The sequence below is a fragment of the Cynocephalus volans genome, chromosome 8 (genome assembly GCF_027409185.1).
Source record: "Cynocephalus volans isolate mCynVol1 chromosome 8, mCynVol1.pri, whole genome shotgun sequence".
NCBI classification, from domain to species: Eukaryota; Metazoa; Chordata; class Mammalia; order Dermoptera; family Cynocephalidae; genus Cynocephalus; species Cynocephalus volans.
The window spans coordinates 65,651,680-65,678,924 of record NC_084467.1 but is presented as its reverse complement, the minus strand read 5'-3'; the positions used below and the strand labels follow the sequence as shown (position 1 = coordinate 65,678,924).

Genomic DNA, 27,245 nt, shown 5'->3' with positions numbered 1-27,245 from the left:
TGCACAGCATAGTCCATCCACACGCAATGACTGCAGTTCTTAAAATGACTGAATTGCAATTACCTTTGAGAAAATCTGAACTTCCACCCCAAATCCACTAATTAAAATACCTTATTTTCGCCAAAATCGTAAACTCCAAAAACCACAGTATAAAAGAACGTGGGGCCAACCTTCAACTTATCTGTTAACATGTTTCCTATTGGAAGAAAAAAAGCCAAAATCCTGATTAATTCTGATCTATAAAATGCTAAAAAAATGAGAAGTGCAGTCCAAATTGCAACCCGACTCTAAGAGGTAATGTCATTTACCTAAATCTGTGACCAATTCAGAGTGTATTCAAGCCTATGAATTACCCCCAAATGTCAACAGCCATTTATTTTGTGGATCTTTTTAACTACTATATGGGGTTTATCCATTTCTATCAGGTAACATTCTTGTTGACACAAACCAATTACATTAAGTATTATTACTGAACACATGAAAGGAGCAGCACATGGGGTATAAAACAAGTAGAACTAAGTTTTTATGTTTGCTGTTATGAAGACATATGAACAGAGACACTAAAGTAAAAACAAAATATTGTACTCAGAAAAAAATCTAAAGCTGAAAATACAATACAGGTCTTTATTTTACAGCATGTATAGTTACATAATTTATTAAATTAACACAATATACAAAATATTAACATGAGTCATTTTTAGGTTCGATAAGCACTTTAAATACAGAAATGTTGAGATGGCAAAACTACACTAAGCCAACTTTTGCATCAATGAATCTAGCTCACTAGCTCAGGCTGAATGTTCACCCTTCGAAGCACTTCCTCAGGCATGCAAAAAACAGGACTAACAGGTTTAATCGTTTCTTCTCCCAAAAGTGACAATCCAGCAATTCCAAATAATGTATGAAAAGGATCCACCTATTAGAAAACAAGAATTTATGGAATATTACAATATGCAAACCTTTAAAAATCCTTGTTGATAAATATTCATATTGGAGTCAATTGTAAGAGGGTACATCAAAAAGGGCATGGAAAGATTCATATTACACCTTTCTTTTTTTTTTGGTGGCTGGCTGGTACAGGGGATCTGAACCCTTGACCTTTGTGTTATCAACACGATTCTCTAACCAAGTGAGCTAATTGGCCAGCTCTTTACATTACCTTTCAGCTGTATTTACTGAAGTACCCTCGTATTATTTACTTTGTATGCTGAAAGAGACTTACAAATTGTTTTTAATATTTGACCTATATCATAAGCTTAACTAATTTTGTTGGCAAGAGGTGATGAAAATTTTCTGAAAATTTGTTAAATAACCTTCACATTTGAAATTAAAACATCTGAAGTAATACAACACTGAAAAAATAACTTATTCAGACATGTAAGAAATATACTTGCCATATCTCCTGGCCTATCTGCAAATCCCCCCGTTTCTTCATCTTGACATGCTAAGATGAAACTACGCAGTTTCTCTCTATCAATCCAATGAAGCCTTCCAATTATCTTTAGGGAAGCCAACACCCACCATGAATAACAAACATCCGGTAACTAGGAGGGAAAGAAAGACCACAAAAGTCACAATTTTATTCTCTTCCCTAGTTTAGAGGAACAACTTAAAAGTGGGTTAAGTCCAACTCTTAAGTTATCTGAAGTTCAAACAGCGGGTGGGTGGGGGGTAGGAAATCAAGGGATATACTGACATGCACTGTTTGAAATGCTTGCTGAGAATTAAAGATCACTAGGACAAAGAAGACCAAATTCCAATCCATAAATACCCATGCTCAATATTTCAGTACTTATTGGTCAGCACCCAATTATGTATGAAATTATGCATGTATATTTCTATGAAGAATACCTAACTCAGCTCCTTAACCAAGAAGCTGATGGAAGGGCTCATGAAATTCATGAGAATATGTTCCACTTTCCCAGGTAGAGCATTTTAACAAGTGCTGTCCAGATGGATACACATCTGCTTAAAAATCACCTAAAGCCTGGCTTCTCAAAATGTGGTCACATGAGTCTGTAAGAAAGGCAGAAGATCCCATCCCAAACGGAGTAAGAATCTGGAAATAAGATCTGCATTTTAATGTAATCCCTGAATGATACATAGGCACAAAAAGAGCTACCCTAGACTATGGTGAAAACACAGGTTCCTGGGGCTCCCCAGAGCCACCCATTTTCCTAACCACTGACAGTGCCCCAGGTTTTTTTCTTTTTGGCAACTGGCCCATAAGGAGATTCAAACCCTTGACCTTGGTGTCATCAGCACCATGCTCTAACAAAGTGAGCTAATTGGCCAACCCCCCCCCCCCCACAGGTTTTTAAAGACCAACTGTGGATATTTCCCTATCCATTAAGTGATTCAGAAATACTGAGCAAGAAAAGTTTAAAAATAACAAAAATAGTGACCCAGATGAAAGCACTACCATGTTCCATTCATGGGCCAGAGGCACAGCAAGCTACAGCCCTTGAGTCAAATCTGACTACAACTTAAGAACAGTTTTTACATCCATAGTTTAAAAATAGTTGACATATAAAATACAAATATGTCCATAGTAATTTTAATTAGAACAAAGCCACACCCATTCATCTCTGTCTGTGGGTTACACTTGCTCTACAAGACAACTGTATAGTTAATACAAAACTATTAAGGCTGGATGAAATTTATTATGTGGCCCTTACAGACCTGATTTAGACAGAGCATAATGTGGAGGAAAAGTTTAATAAACCTCTCTCCAAATCAAAATATTAAAAATTGTCTGGGTTTTCCTTAAAAGTAAATAAAGACTTGGAGTGAAAATTCTGTAGCCTACATTTAAAAAAATTTTTTTAATTTGGCAAAATCAATTATCCTTTCACACTCATAGATGAACATAAGAGATTTCTATACAAGATGCCTAACAGTAATGTAAAGCCTTTGGCTGCCAGCTATAGAGCCTTTACTACTTAAGAGATAACCCGGTATGTGTCCAGAACCAAAAGGTGTTTATAGTTTCATTTCAATGCCTTCATTATGAGGCCTTCAGAAGGAAGGGGGAAAAGATCTTCTAAAAATTCACACACGTCTGAATACAAATACTTTTTAAGCTGTAAGTACAGTATTTTTGTATTCGCCTTCAGAAAACTCAGTTTAATTCAGGATAGTGAAGACCAAAAGACACGTTTTTGGTAAGACCACCAGAAAGCAGTACACACAAGTTTTCAATACTGTCTAGAAATGGAACACCAAGGCCAATGAGCATTTCAAACCTAGGGGTTCTACTTTTACCTGTCTTTTTAGAAGATATTACTGAAAAATTAGAACAGAGGATGGAGGAAAGGAAAAAAGGTCATGATCAATTTACAATGAAATGTGCAAATGGCATTCACTCAAGTTTATAAAGCACAAAACACAGCTTATGAAAGAATACCTTCTCTGGCCTTCCATTGAGTCCACCTGAGGGTAACTGTCGTTCACAAAGCCACCAACCAAGTAAATCAGAATTTACTTGATGCAACTGACTAGTAATAGCCAGGAATCCTGTGCAACAATAGATCTAAAATTACAGATATAAAGTACATGTGTATAATTCCTTGGTAGTAAAAGTGATAAAAACTACTCAAATTATTAAAACTCTTATTTTATAAGTGAAGTTTCGCTTTCTGACCTGACATTTAGAAATTCAAATATGTAATACCACATAACTATTTGAACGAGTCCAAGCATACAATTACTAGAATCTAATTCTGCACTGAAATACCATTGTCAAAATTTCTTCATGGCTAAGTGTTTCAAAACTACTGACAAATAATGTTCTCTGGCATGAGAAAAGAGGTGGATAGGGACAGAATGTTTTCATTTGCATAGTTAATTACAAATTAATAGGAAATATAAAAATGTATTTTGTTGATTATAACCTTGCTTCTTATGTTTGTTTGGGTCAGTGAGTTCCACTAACAGGGGAAGTTATATAAAGCAAACTATATAAAAATTCATTCCTTAATTAGCAACTAAGCAGTTCTTATGAAATATCCCACATTACAGTTTAACTTTATTTGTATTTGACAGACTCTGAAATTACTATTAACACATTTCCCCACTTTATTTCACTGATTATCTCTCCAAAATTGATATTAAATTTAATTAGCATTAATAAATCACCTGCCCAGCATGGGACTCAGAACCTGGTCTGCAACCAAATCCACCATCAAAGTTCATACAGGACAAAACAAATTCGATTGCCTTTTCCACATTAACAGCATCAAGCTTCCCCTGTAAACAAAACAAAACAAACAAAAAAAAGCCTATTAAATTCCAGAGTATCTATGGATGCTTAAATTATTTCAATACAACATTGAAAGCTTACCAGTAGAGCCAAAGTTGCCACTGCACAAAAAGAGAATCTTGTATCAATTTCTCCTAAAACAAAAGGGATCAAACCAAAGTGTAAGTGTTACCAGAGGATTCTATCATACATAATGCAAGTTACCTAAAACCCAAATCTTCACAACTACCACGTTACATTTCTAAAAGTCCAGCTTAACTTTTACTTTAGGTAGTCAGGAGGAAAGCTAAACCTGAAAGTTAAATGCCTTTACTTACTTCTAAGGAAACAACCACAAGACTCAAACAACCCAGATTGCTCAGACAGGAGAGACTAATAGAACCAAAAGGACTAGTCAATTTCTAATAATGCAAATAAACTTACTCTATTTTATAAAAGTAGACTTTCACATCCCATGAAGCAGCTGGTCTGTCTGGCCTGCACTGTTTTCAGCCCTAATGCAGAGATTATATGTATCAAATAAATTCTATTTCCTCCCTCTACTCAAATATTCAGTAACTTTGCAAAGTTTTTTGAGTATTTTCTCCTTTCCAACAATTTTTTTTTTTTTTTAACTTTACAAAGCCACCAAATATTGGGGGAAAAAATCACACCTACCTTATCTTTTAGACAAGGCCCCTGTATTCCAGTGCTCCTGTATGCTGATAAAACTACCACAGTGCATGCTGGAACCTCCAGCAGACCATTAACTCCAGTTAGACCAGCTGCTTAGTGGGACCTGAAAGGATGAAAAACTTAAAAATCTCTTTATTAACTAGCAAAGCCAGGACATTTTAGTATTTGTAACTTGGGTAGCATGGACTAAATTTGAAATTACCCCAAATGTCTCCAGCAAAAGAACCATCTTCTTTCTGTAGACTTTGGACATATTCCACAACTTTATTTACGTCAATAACATTAATACTGTCATAAAGGGTAAGAATCTGCAACAAACACAAATAATATTAAGTGAATACCCCTTTTCAAGTTTATTTTAATGCTGTTATCTTCAACTACCTTTTAAGCTGTCAAGCAAGCATGTTTTGTCTATGTATGTTGTACACTTTTCTCAAATATGCAGACTACCCTGTTACTCAATAAAATTATATATTATCAACAAACCTAAATCTTTAATTATTAAGCATTATTTTTCAACATATTAATTATAACTTGGCATTCCAAGATATTCAAATATCTTTATATATATACAGAAAGCATATATATATACTTATACATAAAGACTTTAAAGCACCATGTGGATCTTCACTAATACCAAAATTAAATAATTACATCTACTGATTTTAAAATGTTTACATATACTACAGATAAAAATTTTATCTTCCAAGGTCTCAGTAATTTTAGAACTCACATCAACTTTGAATTCAGCTAATACATGCCATCACATCATTGACCTTGTAGAACATGCTTCACTTGAAAAGATTAACTTTTTGACCTATGATACTAATTTTGTCATCATCCTAACAGTCTCAATTCCTGACTCAGGTAATAGAATACACTATATCTAGACTGTTGAATCTTAATTAGTATTTACCTGGACAGCACTAAGAGTGTACAGAAGATGAGGATCATGTCCAATACTAGCACTTATTCCTCCACACTCATGCTGGCATGACTTAATGAACGTCAGAATTTCTTCTCTATTCATGCGATGAAGTTGTCCCATGAGATCCATTACTGTCAGACCCCAATAGATGCCACTCATTCTCAAATACTCAGACATACAGTATTCCTAAAATACAGAATTTCTTAAATGTGTCAGTTTGAACTGACGACAGGTTAAAGAGCTTAAACACATAAAGTTAAATCACTAGCCAGCTTATTTCACATGATCTTAACGGTATCACTAATCAAGAGTGAGTTTAAATTTGGAGTTCTCAAAATTAGAAGCCATCTTCAGACACAACTGTCAATGGGGAAAAAATTATGAGAAGCATGATAAATTCATCTGTGGCTGACAAAGAGGGCTTTAGTCTCTTCCAAGAGCCACCTAGAAGAAAAATGAGTCAGAAACTGTATCTTTTTAATCAGTGAAATACAGAAAGTATTTTTCAGAATACCTCCGCCAGTTTGTTAGACATCCATTCTTTGAATATGTGGACTCTGCACAAAACCTATTATTAGTAAATCACATAACTACATGCAAATGATCAAAATGATCTAACCATGGGAAAGGTAGGTGTTTATGCCCAGATAAAATAGTGGCTAATCAAGGAGTCATGAAAATTAGTTTAGTGCCAACCCAAATTCTGGGTTTAAAGAAGGGGCAGGTGGTTTTAGCAGATAAAAGGCAGAAATAAGTCAAGCCCCACCTCTTTTAAGCCATACAGAGAAATAAATACATACTGCCTTAACAACTCTATGATTGCTATTAACTGGAAGTAATAGTTATGTAACTGGAAGGTTATGGGAACAACCTAACACTTAAATCAAAAATTCTTCATTACCAGATATTTACCAAGATGACAGGTAAGATTAAGACAATTCAGCTGTTTTAATACTGCAGAAAAAATATTTATATTTAGGTGAGTTGTTTATTACTTTTTGCTAAAATTGTCCCATAGTAAAACTCTTCATAGTTTAAAAACTTAAGGGAATACTTCTTCAAGGTCTCAGAGTAATTCTAGAGCTTAAGTGTTATTACACATCAGCAATAAATTCAGGTAATACATGCCAACACATCATTGACCTTGAAAGCATTACCCCAAATACAAAAATAGAAACCTTTTTGGGCCTCAGAACCCTAATCTACTTTGTCTGGCATAGCCTCTAAGGGATGGTAAAAATCCTGGTTGATTCTGATAAATCTCCAGCCTCAAAGGTACACTTACTGAATGTCAAGGGCACATCTTCAGCCCTCTGCATACATAAGATGGATACAATTTTAAGAAACAGGATATAAATACTTCCCCACTGCTTATGCCTGTCGGACTTCTTTAAAATAAATTTTTCAATATAAAATTATACATACATAATCATCTTTCTTTGAGCCATAGGATGCGATATAATCTACATGTTTTTCCAATAACAGGGTGTCCGGTGCATCTGACTTGATAACAACATCCTTCTGTGGTGTGCCCTTTCAAAATAAAAAAAAAATAGTGATCTATCAATGTTTACCTTTTGGTGTTCTGTCCCCTAACATATATTCATTTCATCTCACCACAGAAAAAATTTCAATTTAAAAATTGCAGTATCTGACCGAAGAGAATTTAAAAGATTAAATCTTCACCTTAGGCATGATTCAGGTATTTTTAGGGTCTCAGAGTAATTCTAGAGCTAAAGTAATAATAATCAGCTTTAGATTCAGAATACATGCCGGCTCATCATCGACCCTAAAAATTACCATCTGCATTTATTGTTGCTTATCTTTCAAAGAATGAAGCAAAACAAACAGCACGGAATATCAAACCTTACCAATTCAGGTCAACTTCCGCAGTAAGCATGTGGAAGCTTTAAAAAAAAAAAAAAAAAAAAAAAAAAAACCTAGCTAGCCCATAACATACAGGCAAATTTTTGGTTAATGAAATTCAGGTTTCGAAGCATTCTCCATGCACCCTAAAAGTTATTCATATTACTAAATAAGCAGTCCTTTTAACTGCATCTCTCCACCTTTACTCCGAATCTCTGCCATTTGCAACAAGTCCCCAGGCGAGGCGGATGCAGTTCTGCTTTTCATTTCTTATCTAAATCTCCGTAATTGAGACTGCACTGTAGACACCATTAGTAAGTAGGTCATGAAGATTACTGAAAATGATCAAGTAGCGTATTTCCTTCGGATCCTATTTAAAATTTATGAGGTCTTCCAAGAATCCATATCACTAATGACTTAAAGAATATTTTTTTGAGCAAAAAAAAAAAAAAAAAATTCCGTAAGAAAAGAGCCAACTGGGTGCGGATTTTTAGAGGGATCAGGCGCTAAATCCTTAAGACCGCCCCCCCGATAAGAGGAAGCCTGGCGGCAATTATGCCCGCGAGGTCTGCAGAAAACGCTTAGTAATACTTCACCCTCTGCGTACTCAAAAGTACTTCCAAGGCCCGTGTCTTAACCCAACCAATCTCCAACACTCGGTAAACAACACTATGGTGACCACGCTGCTCAATACTATCCTATCCCGTGTCCTCCCGACCTATCCGGACAGCCGCAGGAAACACAGCCACACTTACCATGTCCGGGAGCGAAAAGAAAGAAACTGTTTCCTCCTAGGTAGAGTTAGGAGCCGCGCGCCTGCGCAGAAGTGCTCCTCAGGCCCCTTCCGCTCCCTGACTTAGTTGACCACACTTCCGCCTGAAGAACCCCACCGACTGCTCATGGGTGTCCTCACTGCCTGCGCCTATTTTCTTGTCTCACAGTCATTTCGATTTGTCTAGAACAGTTTTATTTTGTTTTGTTTTGTTTTGTTTGCAGGGGAGGGGGGCGGATGGCTGGCCGGCACTGGGATCCGAACCCTTGGCCTTGGGAAGTGTTTCAACACTGACCAACTACGCTAACAGGCCAGCCCCCTACAAAAAATCAGTTTTTAAGTATCGGAGTTACTCTAAAGAAATCTTTGTTCTTGAAGCTCTTGGTACTCCGAATATCTGAGATGGCTGTTTAGTAGAACGCCTGCGTGCATGTAGTAAGTGTTCAGTAAATAGTTTTTGAACGAATGTTAATGAAACGTTCACATTTCCTCCGTTTGACTTGTCCCTTCCAGATCCGGCCCTTTACTCCCCCCTCTTCGCCCCCCACCTCCCATTACCCCCCCGAAGCGCTAATAAAGTTAAAATAGTTGGAAGTTACGTTCCAAAGGAAACACCCATGTACCTTTTAAGAGCTTTTCACACAATTTGTATCTGCTAGGTTCATTACAACTATTTTCATTTGTGTGTTTTTCTCTTTGACACTTAAGAATTTTTGTGTACCCATTAGAAAATATTGGCACACTGTCCACTTAAAATTGATTAGGTAACGAATTGGGGAAGGATTCCTGAAACACTGACGTATCTGTGCTATCAGTAGTTGAGACAGAGAGTGACGATGTTGAATGTACTATGATGATGGATTTCATTATTTCTCCCTGTAATTCTGGTGATTTTCCCATGTATAGTTTGGGGCCACTTTATTAAGTGAATGTAAGTTTAGAATTGTTACCTATTTTTGGTGAGTTGAGATTGCTATCAGTAAATGATGACCTAATAATGCGTTTTATCTTACAAAGTCTTCTTTGTTAAATATTAACGTAATTTCCCCAGCTTTCTTTTGGTTAATAGTTACCACTAAGAGGAATTTTTTTTTTTTTTAATCTTTTTACTTTTAACCTTTATGTGTCGTTAGGTTTTAAAGTGTGTCTTGTAAACAGAATAACAGAATATGGCTGAATTTTTTGGTCCACTTTTAATCAGTAACCTCAGTCCAGTCACATGCATTTTTATTACTTATTTATTTGGGTTTCTTTTTTCTTTTCTGTATTTTTTTGGCGGCAGCAAGGAATCTCTGGAGGCTAGTGGACATGCCTACCCAGAGTCTGTCACCTGAACTCCAGACCATATTTCAGATCACCCTGAATCCACCCTGGATTTCCCTGCCCAAATTGCCCTATAGCTCACTTCCAAATTCTATCTGGGTCTCTTCCCTGGGCCCTTTCCTTAGAGGTATGTGCACCACATGTCCCAAGGGGTGGCCAAGTCACTGCTATAAGCCCAGTATGGAAAGAGCTTGGATATGTAGGCTGGGATATCCACATGCATAAGTACAAACCCATTGTGACACAGGAGCCAGGAATGGGACAAGGAGGACAGGCCAAGAGACATCCCTTTCTACTCTGCAATTTTCCAGCACAGGAATCTAAGTCCCAGAAGTCTACATTTGAACCTGGCTTTTTGGGCTGTCATGAAGGTATAATCATGAACATCAGAGGACAGAACATATTTTAACAGTTTATTAGCCTGATTTTTACCGTTTAGCTGTTAAATGCTAAGACATATGATATGTGGGCCTCTATTTGTGCTCTTGCTCCAGGCCCTGCAAATGTAAGGGGTGGGCCTTCTTTCTTTCAATATTCTCTCTCTCTCAGACTTTAGTGGATATGTTAGACTTTCTTATTTCATCCTTCTTATTTCTTAATCTCTTGTATTTTCCATCCTTTTATCTTTCTGTGGTGCATCCTGGGTAATTTCTTCAAATCTATATTCTAGTGTCCTTTTGCTACTCAAAGTATGTGGGTCAGCAGCATCAACATTGCCCCATGATCAATCAGAAAAGCAGAATCTGAGCCCCACCCTAGGCCTACCACATCACATTCTGCATTTTAGCAAGCTCCCTGAGTGATTCCCGTGCATGTTAAAATTTGAGAAACACTATTTCACTTCACTAATTCTCTCTTCAGCTGTACCTAATCTGCTGTCTAACCAACCCAATGAGTTTTTTATTTTATTAATTGTATTTTTCATTTCTGAAGGTCCAATATGATTATTTTTCAGATCTGCCTGTTTGTTTTTATAGTTTCCTGTTGTTTTCCTTTTTGTGATTTTTTTGTGTGTGTGTCTTTTATTTCTTTATATCTTTCACACCAATTTTATGCTCTGTATCTGATCATCCTAATATCTGGAGTCTTGGGGTCCAAAATCTGTTATTTTTTTATTTTTAGTTGACTTATTTTCATGGTGATTGGTTCCTTACCTATTTTGGAGTTTTTTGGTTGTAGGCTTATATTAGGGCCTGAATGGGGGGAAAAAAACAACAAAAAAAACAAAAAACCACTCAATTCAGTTTCTCCCACTATACTCTCATAACATGCTCCTGACACCAGATGTGTGGGGGTTTCTCCCCACACACTAAACAAGCAAGCAATTCTACAGCAGACACAGTGTCCTCTAATTCAATTCAATTCTGACACCATGTACCTGGAGAGTGTCAGATCCCACAAATTAAGGGCTCAGTCCCCAAGACTGCCCCACCACCCTTCTGATACCAATCCTAAGCTCCAGGTTGTCTTTCCTTTGCTTCTGACTGCCTATAAATTGGGGTCCCTGCAACCCCCTCCTAGGGTTTGATTGATTTCCTGTGCAGCTCACAGAGCTCAGGGAAACACATTTACTGGTTTATTATAAAGGATATTAGAAAGGATACAGATGAAGAGATGCGTAGGGCAAGGTATTGGAGAAAGGGCACTGAAGAACCATGCCCTCCTGAGCGGACCACCCTCCAGAAACTTCCACTTATTCAGCTATCCAGAAGCTCTCCAAGCCCTTGGGGTTTTATGGGAGCTTCATTACTTAGGCATGACTGAAGCATAAACAACTATGTAGAAACTGAACAGAAGGGGTATGATCTAATACTAATAAACTGAGTGGGGAGACCCAGCAAGGCCAGGTGGTTTAGATTCTTCTTGGTCTCTCTGTGCAGCATTCCTTGCTCCCAGTTATGGGGCAGGACCCGTCCTGAAATGAGGGTTTTATGACTTACAATCAGATAAAGTAGGTCAGAGAATTTCTTTATGGCAAGCTCCAAGATAGAAAGGCAGGAGATTAGAGGCCTGCCTTGGGGAGCCAGGAAATGTGGATGAAAACATGTATCACAGGACCTAACTTGAAGGTGCTTTTCTCTGAAGAATATTTGCTTTTGTTTCTGACAAGGAGTACAGGGTATTAATTAACTAAGTCTATGTTATGTAAACATGTATTAAGCATGTGCTATGTAGCTGGCCCTCTATTTGAGAAAACAGCTCAAATAAGAAATGCTTCTACCCTGACTAGGAGCCTAGTGGGAAGGACAGTTGGTAAATAATCTGTGGTAAATTCTATGATAAAGGTAAGCTCATCATCCTATGGAAAAGGTGCCTACAAATCAGATGGGGAAGGGGTGTGATAGAGAAGGAAACAGAGGGAAAGGGAGATTGATCAGATCTCCTTGGAAAAGCAATGCTTGAAATAAGAACAATTCAAGAATCAGATCCAAAATGTAACACTATCCAGATTGTCAATAACTGTTGAAAGAATAATAAATAAACCTCACTTCCTGCTTTATAAATTCATTCAACAAATATGAGTATGTATTGGATACCTAGAATGTGCCAAACATTATTCTAGGTTCTGGTTACAATGGTGAGCAAAACAGAAATATGTGTAGGGAGCACATATTCTAGCAATTTTTGTAATTACATTCAGCAATTCTATCTCTAGATGTTTATCCTACAAATACACTGGGTGTGAAGTAACATGTGCAAAAATAACTTATGTGTTAATTCATAGCAGCAGTACTAGTAATAGCAAAAGATTACAAATATTTTTAAATCAAATGGTTAAATAATGGTGCATTCATTGTGCAGCCATTAAAAAGTGATATACAAATTCAATGCAATCCCCATCAAAATTTCAAAGACATTTTTCTCAGAAATGGAAAAAACTATCCAGACATTTATATGGAACAATAAAAGACCACGCATAGCCAAAGCAATGCTGAGCAAAAAAAATAAAGCTGGAGGAATAACACTACCTGACTTTAAGCTATACTACAAAGCTATAATAACCAAAACAGTATGGTACTGGCATAAAAACAGACACACTGACCAATGGAATAGAATAGAGAATCCAGAAATCAACCCACACATTTACTGCCATCTGATCTTTGACAAAGTCACCAAGCCTATTCACTGGGGAAGGGACTGCCTCTTCAGCAAATGGTGCTGGGATAACTGGATATCCATATGCAGGAGAATCAAACTAGATCCATACCTCTCGCCGTATACTAAAATCAACTCAAAATGGATTAAGGATTTAAATATACACCCTGAGACAATAAAACTTCTTAAAGAAAACATAGGAGAAACACTTCAGGAAATAGGACTGGGCACAGACTTCATGAATACGACCCCAAAAGCACAGGCAACCAAAGGAAAAATAAACAAATGGGATTATATCAAACTAAAAAGCTTCTGCACAGCACAAGAAACAATTAACAGAGTTAAAAGACAACCAACAGAGTGGGAGAAAATATTTGCAAAATATACATCGGACAAAGGATTAATATCCAGAATATATAAGGAACTCAAACAACTTTACAAGAAGAAAACAAGCAACCCAATTAAGAAATGGGCAAAAGAGTTAAGTAGGCATTTCTCTAAGGAAGATATACAAATGGCCAACAGACATATGAAGAAATGCTCAACATCACTCAGCATCCGGGAAATGCAAATCAAAACCACACTGAGATACCATCTAACCCCAGTTAGGATGGCTAAAATCCAAAAGACTCTGAACGATAAATGCTGGCGAGGTTGCGGAGAAAAAGGAACTCTCATACATTGTTGGTGGGACTGCAAAATGGTGCAGCCTCTATGGAAAATGGTATGGAGGTTCCTCAAACAATTGCAAATAGATCTACCATACGACCCAGCTATCCCACTGTTGGGAATATACCCAGAGGAATGGAAATCATCAAGTCGAAGGTATACCTGTTCCCCAATGTTCATCGCAGTACTCTTTACAATAGCCAAGAGTTGGAACCAGCCCAAATGTCCATCATCAGATGAGTGGATATGGAAAATGTGGTACATCTACACAATGGAATACTACTCAGCTATAAAAACGAATGAAATACTGCCATTTGCAACAACATGGATGGACCTCGAGAGAATTATATTAAGTGAAACAAGTCAGGCACAGAAAGGGAAATACCACATGTTCTCACTTATTGGTGGGAGCTAAAAATTAATATATAAATTCACACACACACACACACACACACACACACAAAACCGGGGGGTGGGGGGTGGAAGAAGATATAACAACCACAATTTCTTTAAGTTGATACGACAAGCAAACAGAAAGGACATTGTTGGGGGGGATGGGGGGAGGGAGAAGGGAGGGAGGTTTTGGTGATGGGGAGCAATAATCAGCCACAATGTATATCGACAAAATAAAATTAAAATAAATAAATAAATAAATAAATAAATAAATAAATAAATAAATAAAATGAAGATGCTATGCAAAAAAGAAAAAAAAGAACGAAGAAGCTCTACATATATTACTATGGAAGGATCTTCAAAATATATTAAGTGAAAACAAACATAAAAAGAAAGTGCCAAACTGTATAATACGCTACTACTTGTGTGGGAAACAAATTCACAAATACATATATTTATGAATGCATAGAATAAAAAAAAAAAAAAACAGTTGCCTACAAAGAAGAAATGGTTGACTAGAGGACAAGAATTAAGAAAGGTCTACTTTTTATTGAATAATCTGGTACTTTTGAAGTTTGGTAGGGTTTACCTCTTCAAAGAATAAAAATACTCCCCCTCCAAAGAAATGTAACTACAAAAATCCTATGTTAATTAAAAAACAAGTTCATCTTTCCCTCTAGATCTGCAATGCCCAATATTGCCACATGAAGCACTTGAAATGTGGCCAGTCAGAACTGAGATGTGTAATAAGTGTAAAAAACACACCCTATTTTGAAGACTTAGTAGGAAAAAAAAGTAAAATATTAACAATTTTAAAGCATTGATTTTTGAAATGATATTTTGGATGTATTGGGTTGAATAAAATATACTATTGTGGGTTGGCCGGTTAACTCAGTTGGTTAGAGCACGGTGTTGTAATACCAACGTCAAGAGTTCAGATCCCCATACCGGCCAGCCAACAAAACAAAAAAAGAAACTGAGGTATTCTATTTCTTTCTACTTTTTGTTTGTTTTGTTGGCTGGCCAGTATGGGGATCTGAACTCTTGACGTTGGTATTACAACACCGTGCTCTAACCAACTGAGTTAACCGGCCAGCCCTTCTTTCTACTTTTTTTAATGTGACTATTAGAACATTTAAAATTATACAAGTGGTTCACATTATATTTCTATTGGACAATGCTTGTCTGCTTTGTTCACCATTACATTTCTTACACCCGAGGAGCTTGTATTATTTGGTGAATGAAAAAAGCTTCTCTTTATGTATAATTTTGGTCAAAGCTCATACTGTGACCAACTGCAACTGTGAACATAGTTTCATTAGCATTCAGTGTCTAAGCTATTTTTAGTCTGGTTTAACATTTTCATAATGTAGAAATAGCATTTCCCTGGAGCAACAGTACCATATTTCATCTAAGATGCCATTGATTATAAGACACATTGCAAAGATGATAAATGTGAAAAAAAAAATAGCCAATGACATTAACATAAAGCTTATCCAGATTTGAGATGTTAAAAATGAAAAAATATGCATTTTGGGATCAATGACATCTAGTAATTAAGTCATTATTTATTTCTGAAGTAGCAAATGTAGAAACAGAATCATGCTTCATATTCTACATTTAAAATTCTATTACTTTCTATATATTTTATGCTGTCTCTGATTTCTTTACTACTCTTCCACTTCATTCAGTTCAAGCAAATGAAATCTTGTCTAAAGTCTTGGAATTGCAGGCCTTTGTGATTAAGTAGTTCCAATAATAAAAGGAACTCTGGATAGGTAAGATACAAGTATAGAAGGAATAAAATTCTAATGCAATTTAAAAGAAATGTTTCAGATAAAGTTGAACTATAAAAACCTTGGGGGTTAGCTGTTTTTTTAAAAAAGAAACATTTGAGATATCCAGATTTTAAGGTTTAAATTGCTTGCTAGAAATTGGTTTCAATATGATAGAATTTGGATGTGTTGTCCCCCAAAGCTTGTGTCAAAATTTGATCCCCAAACTGGCAATGTTGGGAGCAGTTTGGGTTATGGGAGCAGATCCGTCATGAATAGATTAATGCCCAGGGGTGGGGTGCAGAAGGGGCCACTGTGAGGGGACAGTTCCTGGGACAGCTGGTTGTTTAAGGGATGCTGTCATCTCCTCTCTTTGCTTCCTCTCACCATGTGATCTGCTTTTAACTGCTGGCTGCCTGCTGCTTTCTGCCATGAGTAGAAGCAGCCTGAGGCTCGCAACAGATGCACCTGTCCCAGAATCCTGAGCCAAATAAACCCCTTTTCTTTATAAATTTCCCAGTTTCAGATATTCTGTTATAGCAACACAAAAACAGACTAATACACAATAGCTTACAGATTCCCTTCTTGATTAAAGAGTTGAATATTTGATATGTTCATTTTATATTTGTATTCATCATGATTTTATCATTTTGAAATTTATACTTAACAGTTCTGGAGATCACCCACTCAGACACCCACATGAACTCACTAGATAGAGCCAAATAAACTGCATTGCTTGACGACAGCTCCTCAAGATCTACCCAAGCACCTCTTTCCTTGGGTCTGAGAATGACCCCCATGTAGCAATAGCACCTTTTCTTATAATACTCTATTTGTGTAGATTTTTTCCTCTCTACTAATTTTGTGTTTTGTTTGTTTCTGGTTCACACATGGCCCGTATGTTAATACTCACTGGTAGCAGCAATGATCAAGATTGTTTTTGTGGCCCATTTGATGATTTCTGTTAATGAAAGAAACTTATTCTCTCTTGGAGAAGAGATGACAGAGAATCTGGTATGTTCATTTCTGTCTGCATATTTGTAAAAGCCCTAGAATGTTAAGAATTTTATGCCTAGTGGGAAGGAAAACAGATCTTTGAGATTTGGTCTAGTAAGTTTACTTTCAGCCTATGGCTGAAGTTTGAGATCTGAAGATCTCAATGTGTCTGTATATCTATAACTGACGAAGGCCTTGATCTCTCACTGTGTGTCTATGAAATATTTCCCTACCTCTGAACAGTATAAACTCATACATTAATGTCTCATATTTAAATTTTGTTCTGATTGGTTGGTAGAGATAAATAAGCACACTTATATAAATACAATGGTTCCCGAGTTACAGAAAAGTTTTAAAATTAACTTCTAATTCTTTGAATGAGCTAGACTTTAAAGGAAGAAAAATCATCCTTATAGATTAGCTCAGAAACATTTATAAAAATCCAAAATCACATAATTTGACTTCCAAATTAAGATGATTTTTGGACAACTCAGATAGGTTTAGTAAATTTGGTTTAAGAAAAAAACAAGGTGCTCACCTTTTTCTTTATCAGTGTTAAGTATAATACAAATAGTGTTATCAACTGAATGTGTGTTCCTGCTCCCCCCTCAATTTATGTTAAAATGTAATCCCTAGGCTGGACAGTTAACTCAATTGGTTAGAGCATGGTGTTAATAAAAACAAGGTCCAGGGTTCAATCCCTGTACCAGCCAGCAGCAGGCCCCCCCCCCAAAAAAAAAACCTAATCCCCTTTGTGATGGTATTTTAGAGGTGAAATCTCTGGGAAGTAATTAGTTCATGAGGGTGGAGATCTCATGAAAAAGATTTTAAGAACCCTATTGGCCCTTATAAGAAGAGGCCAAAGACCTAGCTTGTTCTCTTTTTGCCATGAAAAAGGTGGTAGTCTACAAGCTAGTAGAGGACCCTTACTAGAACTCAACCAGGCTGGCAACCTGATCTTGGACTTCCAGCCTCCAGAACTGTGAGAAATAAATTTTTATTTTAGGTAAGCCACCCAGTTTATGGCATTTTATTACAGCAGTTCAAGCTAAGACATAGAGTATCATATGTACTAGTACATTTTTTTATAATATTTAGGGTTATTGTTTAGTAAAGAGACTAGTCTGAATTTCCTACATTTTTTATATTGATTTATTGGTTGAATTAACTAATTTCTACAGAAAGTTTAAGATTGAAAAATATAATTTTGGGGGCTGGTCTGTGGCTCACTTGGGAGAGTGTGGTGCTGACAACACCAAGTCAAGGGTTAAGATCCCCTTACCAGTCATCTTTTGAAAAACAAACAAACAAACAAAAAAACAGTAGCTATTTGAAACTATACAATAAATTGTTGTTAACTTTAGTCTCCTTACAGTGCTATAGGACACTAGAACTTATTCTTCCTATCCAGCTGCAATTTTGTATCCAATGACCACTCCAAATCATAATTCAAACACACTTTTTTTATTCCAACAATTATTATTTTTTGAATTATGTCAGATTGAAGAAAAATCTTCAGGAAATTTGAAACCTTGACCTGATGCTGATTTAACTAATGAAAAATCATTGGACGCGTAGATCATTTCTTAGATAAAATATGAAATCATTAATTATTGAACATAATTTTAAATTTATATACTTTTGCTTCTTATTTTGATATGCTATAAAAGGGTTATATCTTAGGGTCAAGTTAATAAATGTTTTCTCAGGATGGGGCTGGTCACCAGAAAGACTAATTATTAGAAAGTTGTGTTATGGAGTAAATTGTGTCTCCCCCCACCGCTCACAATTTCTTATTTGAAGACCCAATTCCCAATGTGACTGTACTTGGAGTTAGGGGTTTTAGGGAGTTAATTAAGGTCACAAGGGTAGGGCCCAAGTCCAGTATGACTGGTGTCCTTAAAAGAAGAGAAAAAGACACCAGAGCTCCCCCAACATAACCCAACCCTTGAAGCATGCACAGAAAAGGACACGTGAGGACACAGCAGGAAGGTGGCAGGTACAAGCCAGGAAGAGAAGCCCTACCAGAAACCAACCCTAAAGGTGCCTTGATCTTGAACTTCTAGCTTCCAGAATTGTGAGTAAATAAATTTCTGTTTAAGCCACACAAGTCTGTGGTACTTTTTTATGGCAACCCTGGGAAACTAATACAATTGGGAAATTTCAGCTTCACCCCTGACTTCTGAAGAAGAAAGGGAGACTGGAGATTCAACTCTATAAAAACTCCTGAATGAAATTTGGGGAACTTCCAAGGTTGGCGTACACATAGAGGTGCTGGGAGAGGTCATGGAAGCTCTGCATCTCCCCTCTCCCCCAAACCTTGTCCTATGTATCTCTTCCATACAGGTTCTTCCTGAGTTGTATCCTTTATAATAAATCAACAGGTAAATGTAATTAAAACACCACAAAGGTCCAGCAAGCCAGCTGAAGGGGAAAAAAAAAAAAAGTAAGTAAAATGTTTTCCTGAGTTCGGTGAGCCTTTCTTGTAAATTATCAAACCTGAAAGTGGGGTCATGGGGATACACTCTGAAAACTATACAAACACATGAAAATTAAACAACATGCTCCTAAACAACTATGGGTCCAAGAAATTAAACAGGAAATCAAAAAATCTCTTGAAACTAATGAAAATAAAGACACATCATACCAAAACCTGTGGGATACAGCAAAAGCTAAGAGGGAAGTTTATTGCAATAAACACTTACATCAAAAGAACAGAAAGATTTCAAATAAACAACCTAACATCACACCTCAAAGAACTAGAACAACAAGAACAATCCAATCCCAAAATTAGTAGATGAAAAGCAATAATTAAGATCAGAGCAGAACTAAATGAAATAGTGACCGAAAACGATACAAAAGATCAATGAAACAAAGAGTTGGATTTTTGAGAAGATAAAGAAAATAAACCATTAGCTGGGTTGACTAAAAAAAGAGGAAAGAGCAAAATAACACAAATCAGAAATGAAAGAGGAGACATTACGTTGCACAGAAACACAAAGAATCATGATCCTGTATATATAAAAACCTAAAGACTCTACTAAAAACTCTTAGAGCTGATAAACAATTTCAGTAAAGTTACAGGATACAAAATCAACACCCCAAAATCAGTAGTGTTTTTACAGAAAAAGAAATCAAGAAAGCAAGTCCATTTATAATAGTCACAAAAACAAACAACCAATAACAACAATGGAATCAAGTAAACCAAAGAGGTGAAAGATCTCTAAAATGAGAACTATAAATCGCTGCCAAAAGAAATTAGAAAGGACACAAAAAGAAAGGCATTCCTTGCTCTTGGATTGGAAGAATTAACAACATGAAAATGTTTGTACTACCCAAAGTGATCTACAGATTCAGTTCAATCCTCATCAAAGTACCAATGGCATCCTTCACAGAAATAGAAAAAACAATCCTAACATTCATATGGAACAACAAAAGACCCCAAATAGTCAAAGCAATCCTGAGTGAAAAATAAATAAATAAAGCCAGAGGCATTACACTACCTGATTTTAAATTATACTACAAAGCTATAGTAACCAAAACAGAATGGTAGACCAATGTCTGACCAGTCGGTCAGACACACAGACCAATGGAACAGAATACAGAACCCAGAAATCAACCCACATACTTACAGCCAACTGATCTTTGACTAAGGCATCAAGAACATCCATTGGGGAAAAGACTGCCTCTTCAATAAATGGTGCTGGGAAAATTGGACATCTTTATGTAGAAGAATGAAAGAAGACCCATACTTCTCACCATATCCAAAATCAACTCAAAATGGATTAAAGACAAACATAAGACCTGAAACTGTAAAACTCTTAAAAGAAAACATAGGAGAAACACTTCAGGAAGTAGGACTCAGCAGAAACTTTATGAACAAGACCCCAAAAGCACAGGCAACAAAAGAAAACATAAACAAATAGGATTATATCAAATAAAAAGCTTATGCACAGCAAAAAATAAAAAATAAATTTAACAGATTGAAAAGACGATTTACAGAATGGGAGAAAATATTTACAAAGTATATATCCAGCAAGGGATTAATACCCAGAATATACAAGGAATTCAAACAACTTAACAGCAAAGTAACCCAATTCAAAAATGGACAAAAGAGCTGAACAGACAGTTCTCAAAGGAAGATACACAAATGGCCAATAGATACATGAAAAAAATGCTCAACATCACTAAGCATCAGGGAAATGCAAAACAAAACCACACTGAGATACCATCTCACCCCAGTTAGACTGGCTACTATCAAAAAGACAGAGAATGAGAAATGCTGTTGAGGATGTGGAGAAAGGAGAACCCTGCTACACTGTTGCTGAAACTGTAAATTTGTGCAGCCATTATGGAAAACAGTATGAAGCTTCCTCAAACAACTACAGATAGAACTGCCATATGATCCAACAATCCCACTGCTGGGTACATACCCAAAGGAATGGAAATCATCATGTCGAAGGGATATCTGCACTCCCGTGTTTACCGCAGCTCTATTTACAATAGCCAACAGCTGGAACCAACCTAATTGTGGTATATATACCCTATGGACTCTACTGTCACAAAAAAATAATAAAATTCTGCCATTCACAGTGACATGGATGGAATTTGAGAAAATTACATGAAATAAGCCAAGTACAGAAAGAGAAATACCGCATGTCCTCACTCATAAGTGGGAGGTAGAAAACATAAAGTAATAAATTTAAAAAAACGAAAGAAAGATACAGCAATCACAATAATATGCTGAACTTACAAAAGAAGAGAACAGAACTGAGATTACCCGAGGTGGGAAAGGGGGAGGAAAGGGGAGTAAGTGAGAAATTGGTAAAGGGCCAGAAAAAATGATTACATTGTATAGAGCTGAATATACTAATTATCCTGATTTGAGCATCCTATATTGCACACAGATATTTATATTCAACGTGGTGTGCCACAGATATGTACAATCAATTATGTTTCAATAAAAAAAATAATTCCGGGTAGTGTCAGAAGAGAATTGAGATGGAGTTGATGTTGGAGAATTGGAGAATCAGACATGGTATCTGAAGACATCCCATTTAGTATAACAAGTTTTAATGGTATTTGATATTTAGAATTACAAAGAAATACTAAACTCACAAATTTTGGTTGTTATTTTATTTCATATTTATATTTTCTGAGATCTCTAGTAATATAATCTAATAAAAATTGGGTAGATAACTTTACACAGTTCAAAATCAAGACAGGACTTTTTTCATCATAGTAAATACATGAAGTATACATTATTATATGAAGTAAAAAAAGTTCCTGGAAAGAATATAAAAAGGTACACTAATAAGCATTGAACAGACAATTTTTATTTAAGTTCCTTTTCAAAATGCATGCACATGAAGTGAGATTGTATACAATAAACCAAAGTCTGCCTAGAGACCAGCAGAGTCATATAAAAATAATTCAAGACAAGCTTTATGGATTTATTTTAAATGAGACAGCTGAAATGCGGGGTTGGAATTAAACAAGAATTTTCAAGAAATTTCATGCAGTTGTATAATGGGAGAATATGAATATAAAAATTTTGACTGTTACTGTGCAAAACTGAATGCAAATGCTTTTCAAGTTGTAGTAAAATTTATTCCTCTAACAGCATAATACCATTAAGTCTACAAAGCTGCTGGCCACTTGTTTGATGGTATCCAAGTCCTACAGTATTTTCTTAATGTAAATTTTGGAACATTCTGAATATTTTATAAGCCCACTTTTCTATCACTGGAAAAGTATTGAAATTCCAAGGAATTTCTGTTACTTTAATTTTAAGGGATCAAAATAACAAAACAAATGTATTTTTCTAGGTTAATGTAATTCAAGTACAGTGGTACTAAGGACAACATAATTTTAATAAAACCAAATCTATTTGAGAAAAAGGAAATCATAAAGAAAAACACAAACTACTATTACAATCAGCTGCATAGATTTAATATAGGAACACTTATTTTTATTTTCACTGGAAAAATGTTAAAGCCCTTTCTCTTTTTTGAAGCTTAAATAGTGGATTGTGTTCTAGTTACTCAATGGTTAATCATGTTTCTATCGCAATCTCTTTACTTATTATACTTGCCAATGTGTTCACGGGCTATAATAAGCCTTTGAATTTGTGCAGTACCTTCATAAATCTGCAAGAAAAATAATGTATGTTAAATATCTTCAACACATAAACACCCTAATTTATTCAATATTTTGGACAGTAGTATAAGCTCCACTGTAATACCAAACTGAATCACATCATATACATTTATGTGTTGCTTAACAACAGAGATACATTCTGAGAAAAGCATCACTAGGCGATTTCATCACTGTGTAAACATAGAGTGTACTTACATAAACTTAGATGTATAGCCTACTACACACTGAAGCTATATGGTATAGTCACTGTTGTATATGCGATCCTTTGTTGACTGAAATGTCTTTATGCAACAGTTGGCTGTATATGGTCTGTAGCCTATAGAGATTCTGAAATCTGGTTTTGTGAAACCCATGAAAATAAATAATTGTCTAAAGATTAGTTTAAATTATTATAAAAATCATTTACCAGAATTTTGTAGAAGAGTCTTCAAATAATTAAAGGAAAGGATATTTACATTTGAAAAAGTTTGGGAAAACTAAAGTTTAATGTTGCCAAAGTATTTATCCAACTTTTCTTTTCTGAACTGTTCTGAACTAGCTGTTACCTCCAGTCATTTTCTATTCTTCCTCTTAAACCTGATTTTTCCTCCTGCTACCTAAGGTACAGAGTTGCTAAATAAGAAGGTGCTGGAAGGATTTGGTTTTAGTCACCTAAATATTCCTAGTACTCAACCTTCATTTCCATTCTAAATATCTAAACCTATCTGTTAGTTCATCTTCTCAGAAGGCAGAGAAAAGTTAAATAGTTGATAACAGTAATAATTATAATAATTATATGCTTCAGGACACGGAGAATATCACCAGATAAACTTGTGACTTTGGATAAGACATAAATTCTAGTCTTCAGTCTTTTTCATGTCTAAATGGAGGGGCTGTAAAATATCTAATATTTCTTCTCACTCTAGTATTCTGATTCTGCCTCAAGGTTTTAAGTGAATGACAGACTTGTCAATAATTCTCTTGGGGGAGGGAAGCAAGGAAAGAGATTTAGGAGCATGGGTTATAATTACTTAAGCCACAAGTGGAGAACATGTGTATTTATATCTTACTAAATTTCTAGCTAAGATTTTCTAACCACTGATTTAATTTAGAAGTCATCTACATTACTGTCTTCTCATGTTGGTTTAAGACTCCAAGAATGTTTTAAATTAACTCATGAGTTGTCAGGCAAGATTCAAAACAAAATAATTACTTTTAAATGACATGCATACCTTATGGAGAGAAAATGTAGGTTACGATTAGCTGGAATGTTAAAACTCAAAAGCCTGATCCAGACATATTATACGTTTGTACCACTTACTTCGTTTGCTTCTTTGTTATTCTCTCTCAAGACCTATACTTAATAAAAAATAGCATTCTTCTTTGTGCTAATTATTTCCAACCACCGGCTCACCAACTGGCTAATAAGCCATCTATGATAGTCATTTACTGTTCCTAGTGCCATAAAATCCCTAAATAATGAGAAATCTCTTCTGTCATTTATGAATATTCCATCCCCTAACAAACAACAAAATATCATTTTTAACCTTACCTGATAGATCTTTGCATCCCTCATTAGTTTTTCTACAGGATATTCTGTATTAAATCCATTGCCCCCGAAAATCTGCACGGCGTCACTAGCCAACTGATTTGCAATATCTCCAGCAAATGCCTTTGCAATAGAAGCATAATAGGTATTTCGGCGACCGGAATCAACCTCCCAAGCTGCTCTCTGGTAACTCAGTCTAGCTAGTTCAACTTTCATTGCCATTTCAGCCAGCAAAAATGATATCCCTTGGTGCTAGAATTAAAAAGAAAAAAGTTCAGGGACATCTACTGACAAAATTTAGAAGTTTTTCTCATAGAACTCTTTTTTTTACTCTTTATTTTGAACTAATTTTAGACTTACAGAAAAGTTAGACCCAGCTTCCTGATGTTAACATATAAAAATCCATAGTACAATGATCAAGGACAGGACATCAACACTGGTACAATACTCATCAACTAAACTACAGACCTTACTCAAATTTGGCCAGGTTTTCCACTAATGTCTTTTTCTTTTCCAGGATTACACATGAATTTAGTTATTTCTCCTTAGTCTCTCCCAGGCTGTTACAATTCCCCAGTCTTTCCTTGTCGTTACCCTTTGCACTTCTGAAGAATACTGATTGGTCATTTTTTGTTGGGTGTCCCTCAATTTGGGTTTGTCTAATGTTTTCTCAGGACTAAAATGAGGTTATGCATTTTGGGCACAAATACTACAAAAACTATATGTGTCCTTCTGAGTGTCTGCTGGGACTGTTTAAAGAGAATTGCTACAGATAGAGAAAAATAACATGGCATTGTATCAGATACTGACAGGGAAAGGACAAATAAAAGATACTTCTTATCCTCTAGAGGCTCATAATCAAATAGGAGACATAAGACAAACACTTTCAACAAGGGATAATAAGTGCTCTATGAGTTATATGACCAAGATATGTTATAGGATGGAAATATGTTCACCACATACTGTTACTTGTGAAATTTTCAAATACATGGTTTGGTTATAATTTCGGAAAAATATACTTATGGAAAAAATACAGAAAAAAAAGAATATAGAGCAAAATGTTCATTGTAATTATCTCTGGACAATGGGATTATGGCTGTTTTACTACATAGGTTTACTTATATAGTTATCATATAAATTATTCCACAATAAAATAGAAATATGCTTTAAAATAACATACATTAGGGCTGGCCCCATGGCTCACTAGGGAGAGTGCGGCGCTGGTAGTGCTGAGGCCGCGAGTTTGGATCCTATATAGGGATGGCCGGTGCGCTCACTGGCTGAGCGTGGTGCAGGCAACACCAAGCCAAGGGTTACGATCCCCTTACCAGTCCAAAAAAATATATACATTAAAAGAAGTCCTTTAGGCATTGTGAAACAATAACATTAAGATGATTAGAAACCTGTTTCGTGTATCAGGCAACATCAAAATGGGTTCTGAATTCTTAGGAGATTATAAAACCACAAATTCTGTGACTGAGTACTGACTAACATGAACCAAAGGTCACAAAAAATAAAACAAAAAAACTGAGCTGTTCAATTTCACATATTTATTATATTTAGTAACATAAACTTGGTCACACTGCCTTAGAATGTGACAAGTTGCTTCAGAATGGCACAGTAATTAAGTCTTCGAAGAGGCATAATTATCTAATGTGAATAACTCCTATGTTGAACAAGGAGAGCAATATCTTCCCCTATTTTCTACCTGCCTGAATTGTGCCCATTCTTCTAAGCCAATAAGTCTTTCAAAGTTTTTCTTTTTACATTTTCATTTCATATTTTGAATAGGTAATACATTCACCAGTTCAAAGTTCAAAAGGTATGAACGAATACACATGAAAAGTTTTCTACCTACTTCTCTCTATCATCCCTGCCCTCCTCCCCTCCCACTTAGGTTCCTCTTCCAGGAGGTAATTTATGTTATCAGTTTGTTTTTTATCCTCCCAGATATATTTTATACACATAAGCAAATACACCTATAGTCTTCCCTTTTTTTTCACACATATGCTAGCATACCAGGTTGATGGTTCATTTTGCTTTTCTTATCAATAAATCTGTGAGAGCTTTCTGTATCAATACATAAAGAACTTATATATATTTTTTATAGTTGCAAAGTATTCCATCCATTGTATGGATGATCAACATTTTAGTTGTTTCTGTATTTAGTTGTTTCTATACAATGCTGAAATGAAGGGTAAATATCATATGGAATATGGCTATAGGATTACCTTTGTTATGTGGGCCCCAAGGTAGGTATCTTTGACATATATTGTCAAATGTGGTTCATAAAAGTTACACCAATTTATATTCCTATCGACAGTGTGTAGAAATGCTTATTTCTCCACAGGCTGCCCTGGTAACCTGGTATATAATAATAAGTTTTTTTAGGATGCCCACACTTCTCTTGAGACTTTGATTAAAAATATCTGGGGGTATGCTCAAATTTATGTGTTTTTAATGAATACTCCAAATGAGTCTCCTTCAGTTGGTTTTCAGCCACACTTGAAAAACTCTGTTCTAAACGCAGTTAGATTCCGTGTAATGTGTCCAGCCCACAAAAATCTCTCCTTTTGCTTTATGAAACCTTATTTGTAGCTCTTATTTTGAGATCTAAATCTTATATTGCTCTATATTATTTCTGAATTTTTTAATGATATACCTTATCTCCAAAGTAAGGTTAAAGGTTCCTGAGGGTAGAAACTATGTCAAACCTATTTTCTATCCCTGGGAATAGCACATGTGGCATGTAAAGAGCATGGGCTCTTTGAATCTTGGTTCCATCATGTATTAGCTGAGCCTAA

The 27,245-nt window shown here is 35.8% G+C and overlaps 2 protein-coding genes and 3 non-coding genes across 7 annotated transcripts in view; all 5 read right to left on the bottom strand.

Annotated features, from left to right (window-relative positions):
• Positions 1-610: 610 nt before the first annotated feature.
• RABGGTB (Rab geranylgeranyltransferase subunit beta) lies at positions 611-8,544 on the bottom strand. Of its 3 annotated transcripts, none has more exons than XM_063105422.1 (9): positions 8,486-8,544; positions 7,290-7,397; positions 5,853-6,050; positions 5,139-5,244; positions 4,343-4,395; positions 4,138-4,248; positions 3,407-3,532; positions 1,395-1,544; positions 611-916 (listed from the first exon to the last, which is right to left on the bottom strand). In XM_063105422.1, the coding sequence occupies exons 1-9, from the start codon at positions 8,486-8,488 to the stop codon at positions 776-778; spliced, it is 996 nt and encodes a 331-aa protein (XP_062961492.1). In that variant the 5' UTR covers positions 8,489-8,544; the 3' UTR covers positions 611-775. The 3 variants fall into 3 exon arrangements, with proteins under 3 accessions (XP_062961492.1, XP_062961491.1, XP_062961493.1); XM_063105421.1 differs by lacking the exon at positions 8,486-8,544 and adding an exon at positions 7,551-7,574; XM_063105423.1 differs by lacking the exons at positions 3,407-3,532; positions 8,486-8,544 and adding an exon at positions 7,551-7,575.
• On the bottom strand, positions 5,644-5,713 carry LOC134385376 (small nucleolar RNA SNORD45). Its single transcript, XR_010024354.1, has one exon. It is a non-coding gene; the product is annotated as a small nucleolar RNA SNORD45 (small nucleolar RNA).
• Positions 6,925-7,008, bottom strand: LOC134385373 (small nucleolar RNA SNORD45). Its single transcript, XR_010024353.1, has one exon. It is a non-coding gene; the product is annotated as a small nucleolar RNA SNORD45 (small nucleolar RNA).
• On the bottom strand, positions 7,575-7,653 carry LOC134385377 (small nucleolar RNA SNORD45). Its single transcript, XR_010024355.1, has one exon. It is a non-coding gene; the product is annotated as a small nucleolar RNA SNORD45 (small nucleolar RNA).
• Positions 8,545-22,071: 13,527 nt separating the features above from the next.
• Positions 22,072-27,245, bottom strand: part of ACADM (acyl-CoA dehydrogenase medium chain) — a 34,261-nt gene continuing 29,087 nt past the window's right edge. The window contains exons 11-12 of the mRNA XM_063104620.1: positions 24,445-24,693; positions 22,072-22,903 (exon numbers count right to left, since the gene is read on the bottom strand). Of these exons, the coding sequence (XP_062960690.1) occupies positions 22,832-22,903; positions 24,445-24,693 (321 nt within the window). The 3' untranslated portion in view covers positions 22,072-22,831. The remainder of the gene's footprint in view (positions 22,904-24,444; positions 24,694-27,245) is intronic.

What these genes read in the sequence shown, in the direction of transcription:
- RABGGTB (XM_063105421.1), bottom strand. An exon ending in ACACTCTTAGTGCTGTCCAG is followed by an intron (nt 5,245 to 5,852) that starts GTAAATACTAAT and finishes TGTTTGTTGCAG; the next exon opens with ATTCTTACCCTTTATGACAG. An exon ending in TCAATGGAAGGCCAGAGAAG is followed by an intron (nt 1,545 to 3,406) that starts GTATTCTTTCAT and finishes TTTCCCTCCTAG; the next exon opens with TTACCGGATGTTTGTTATTC.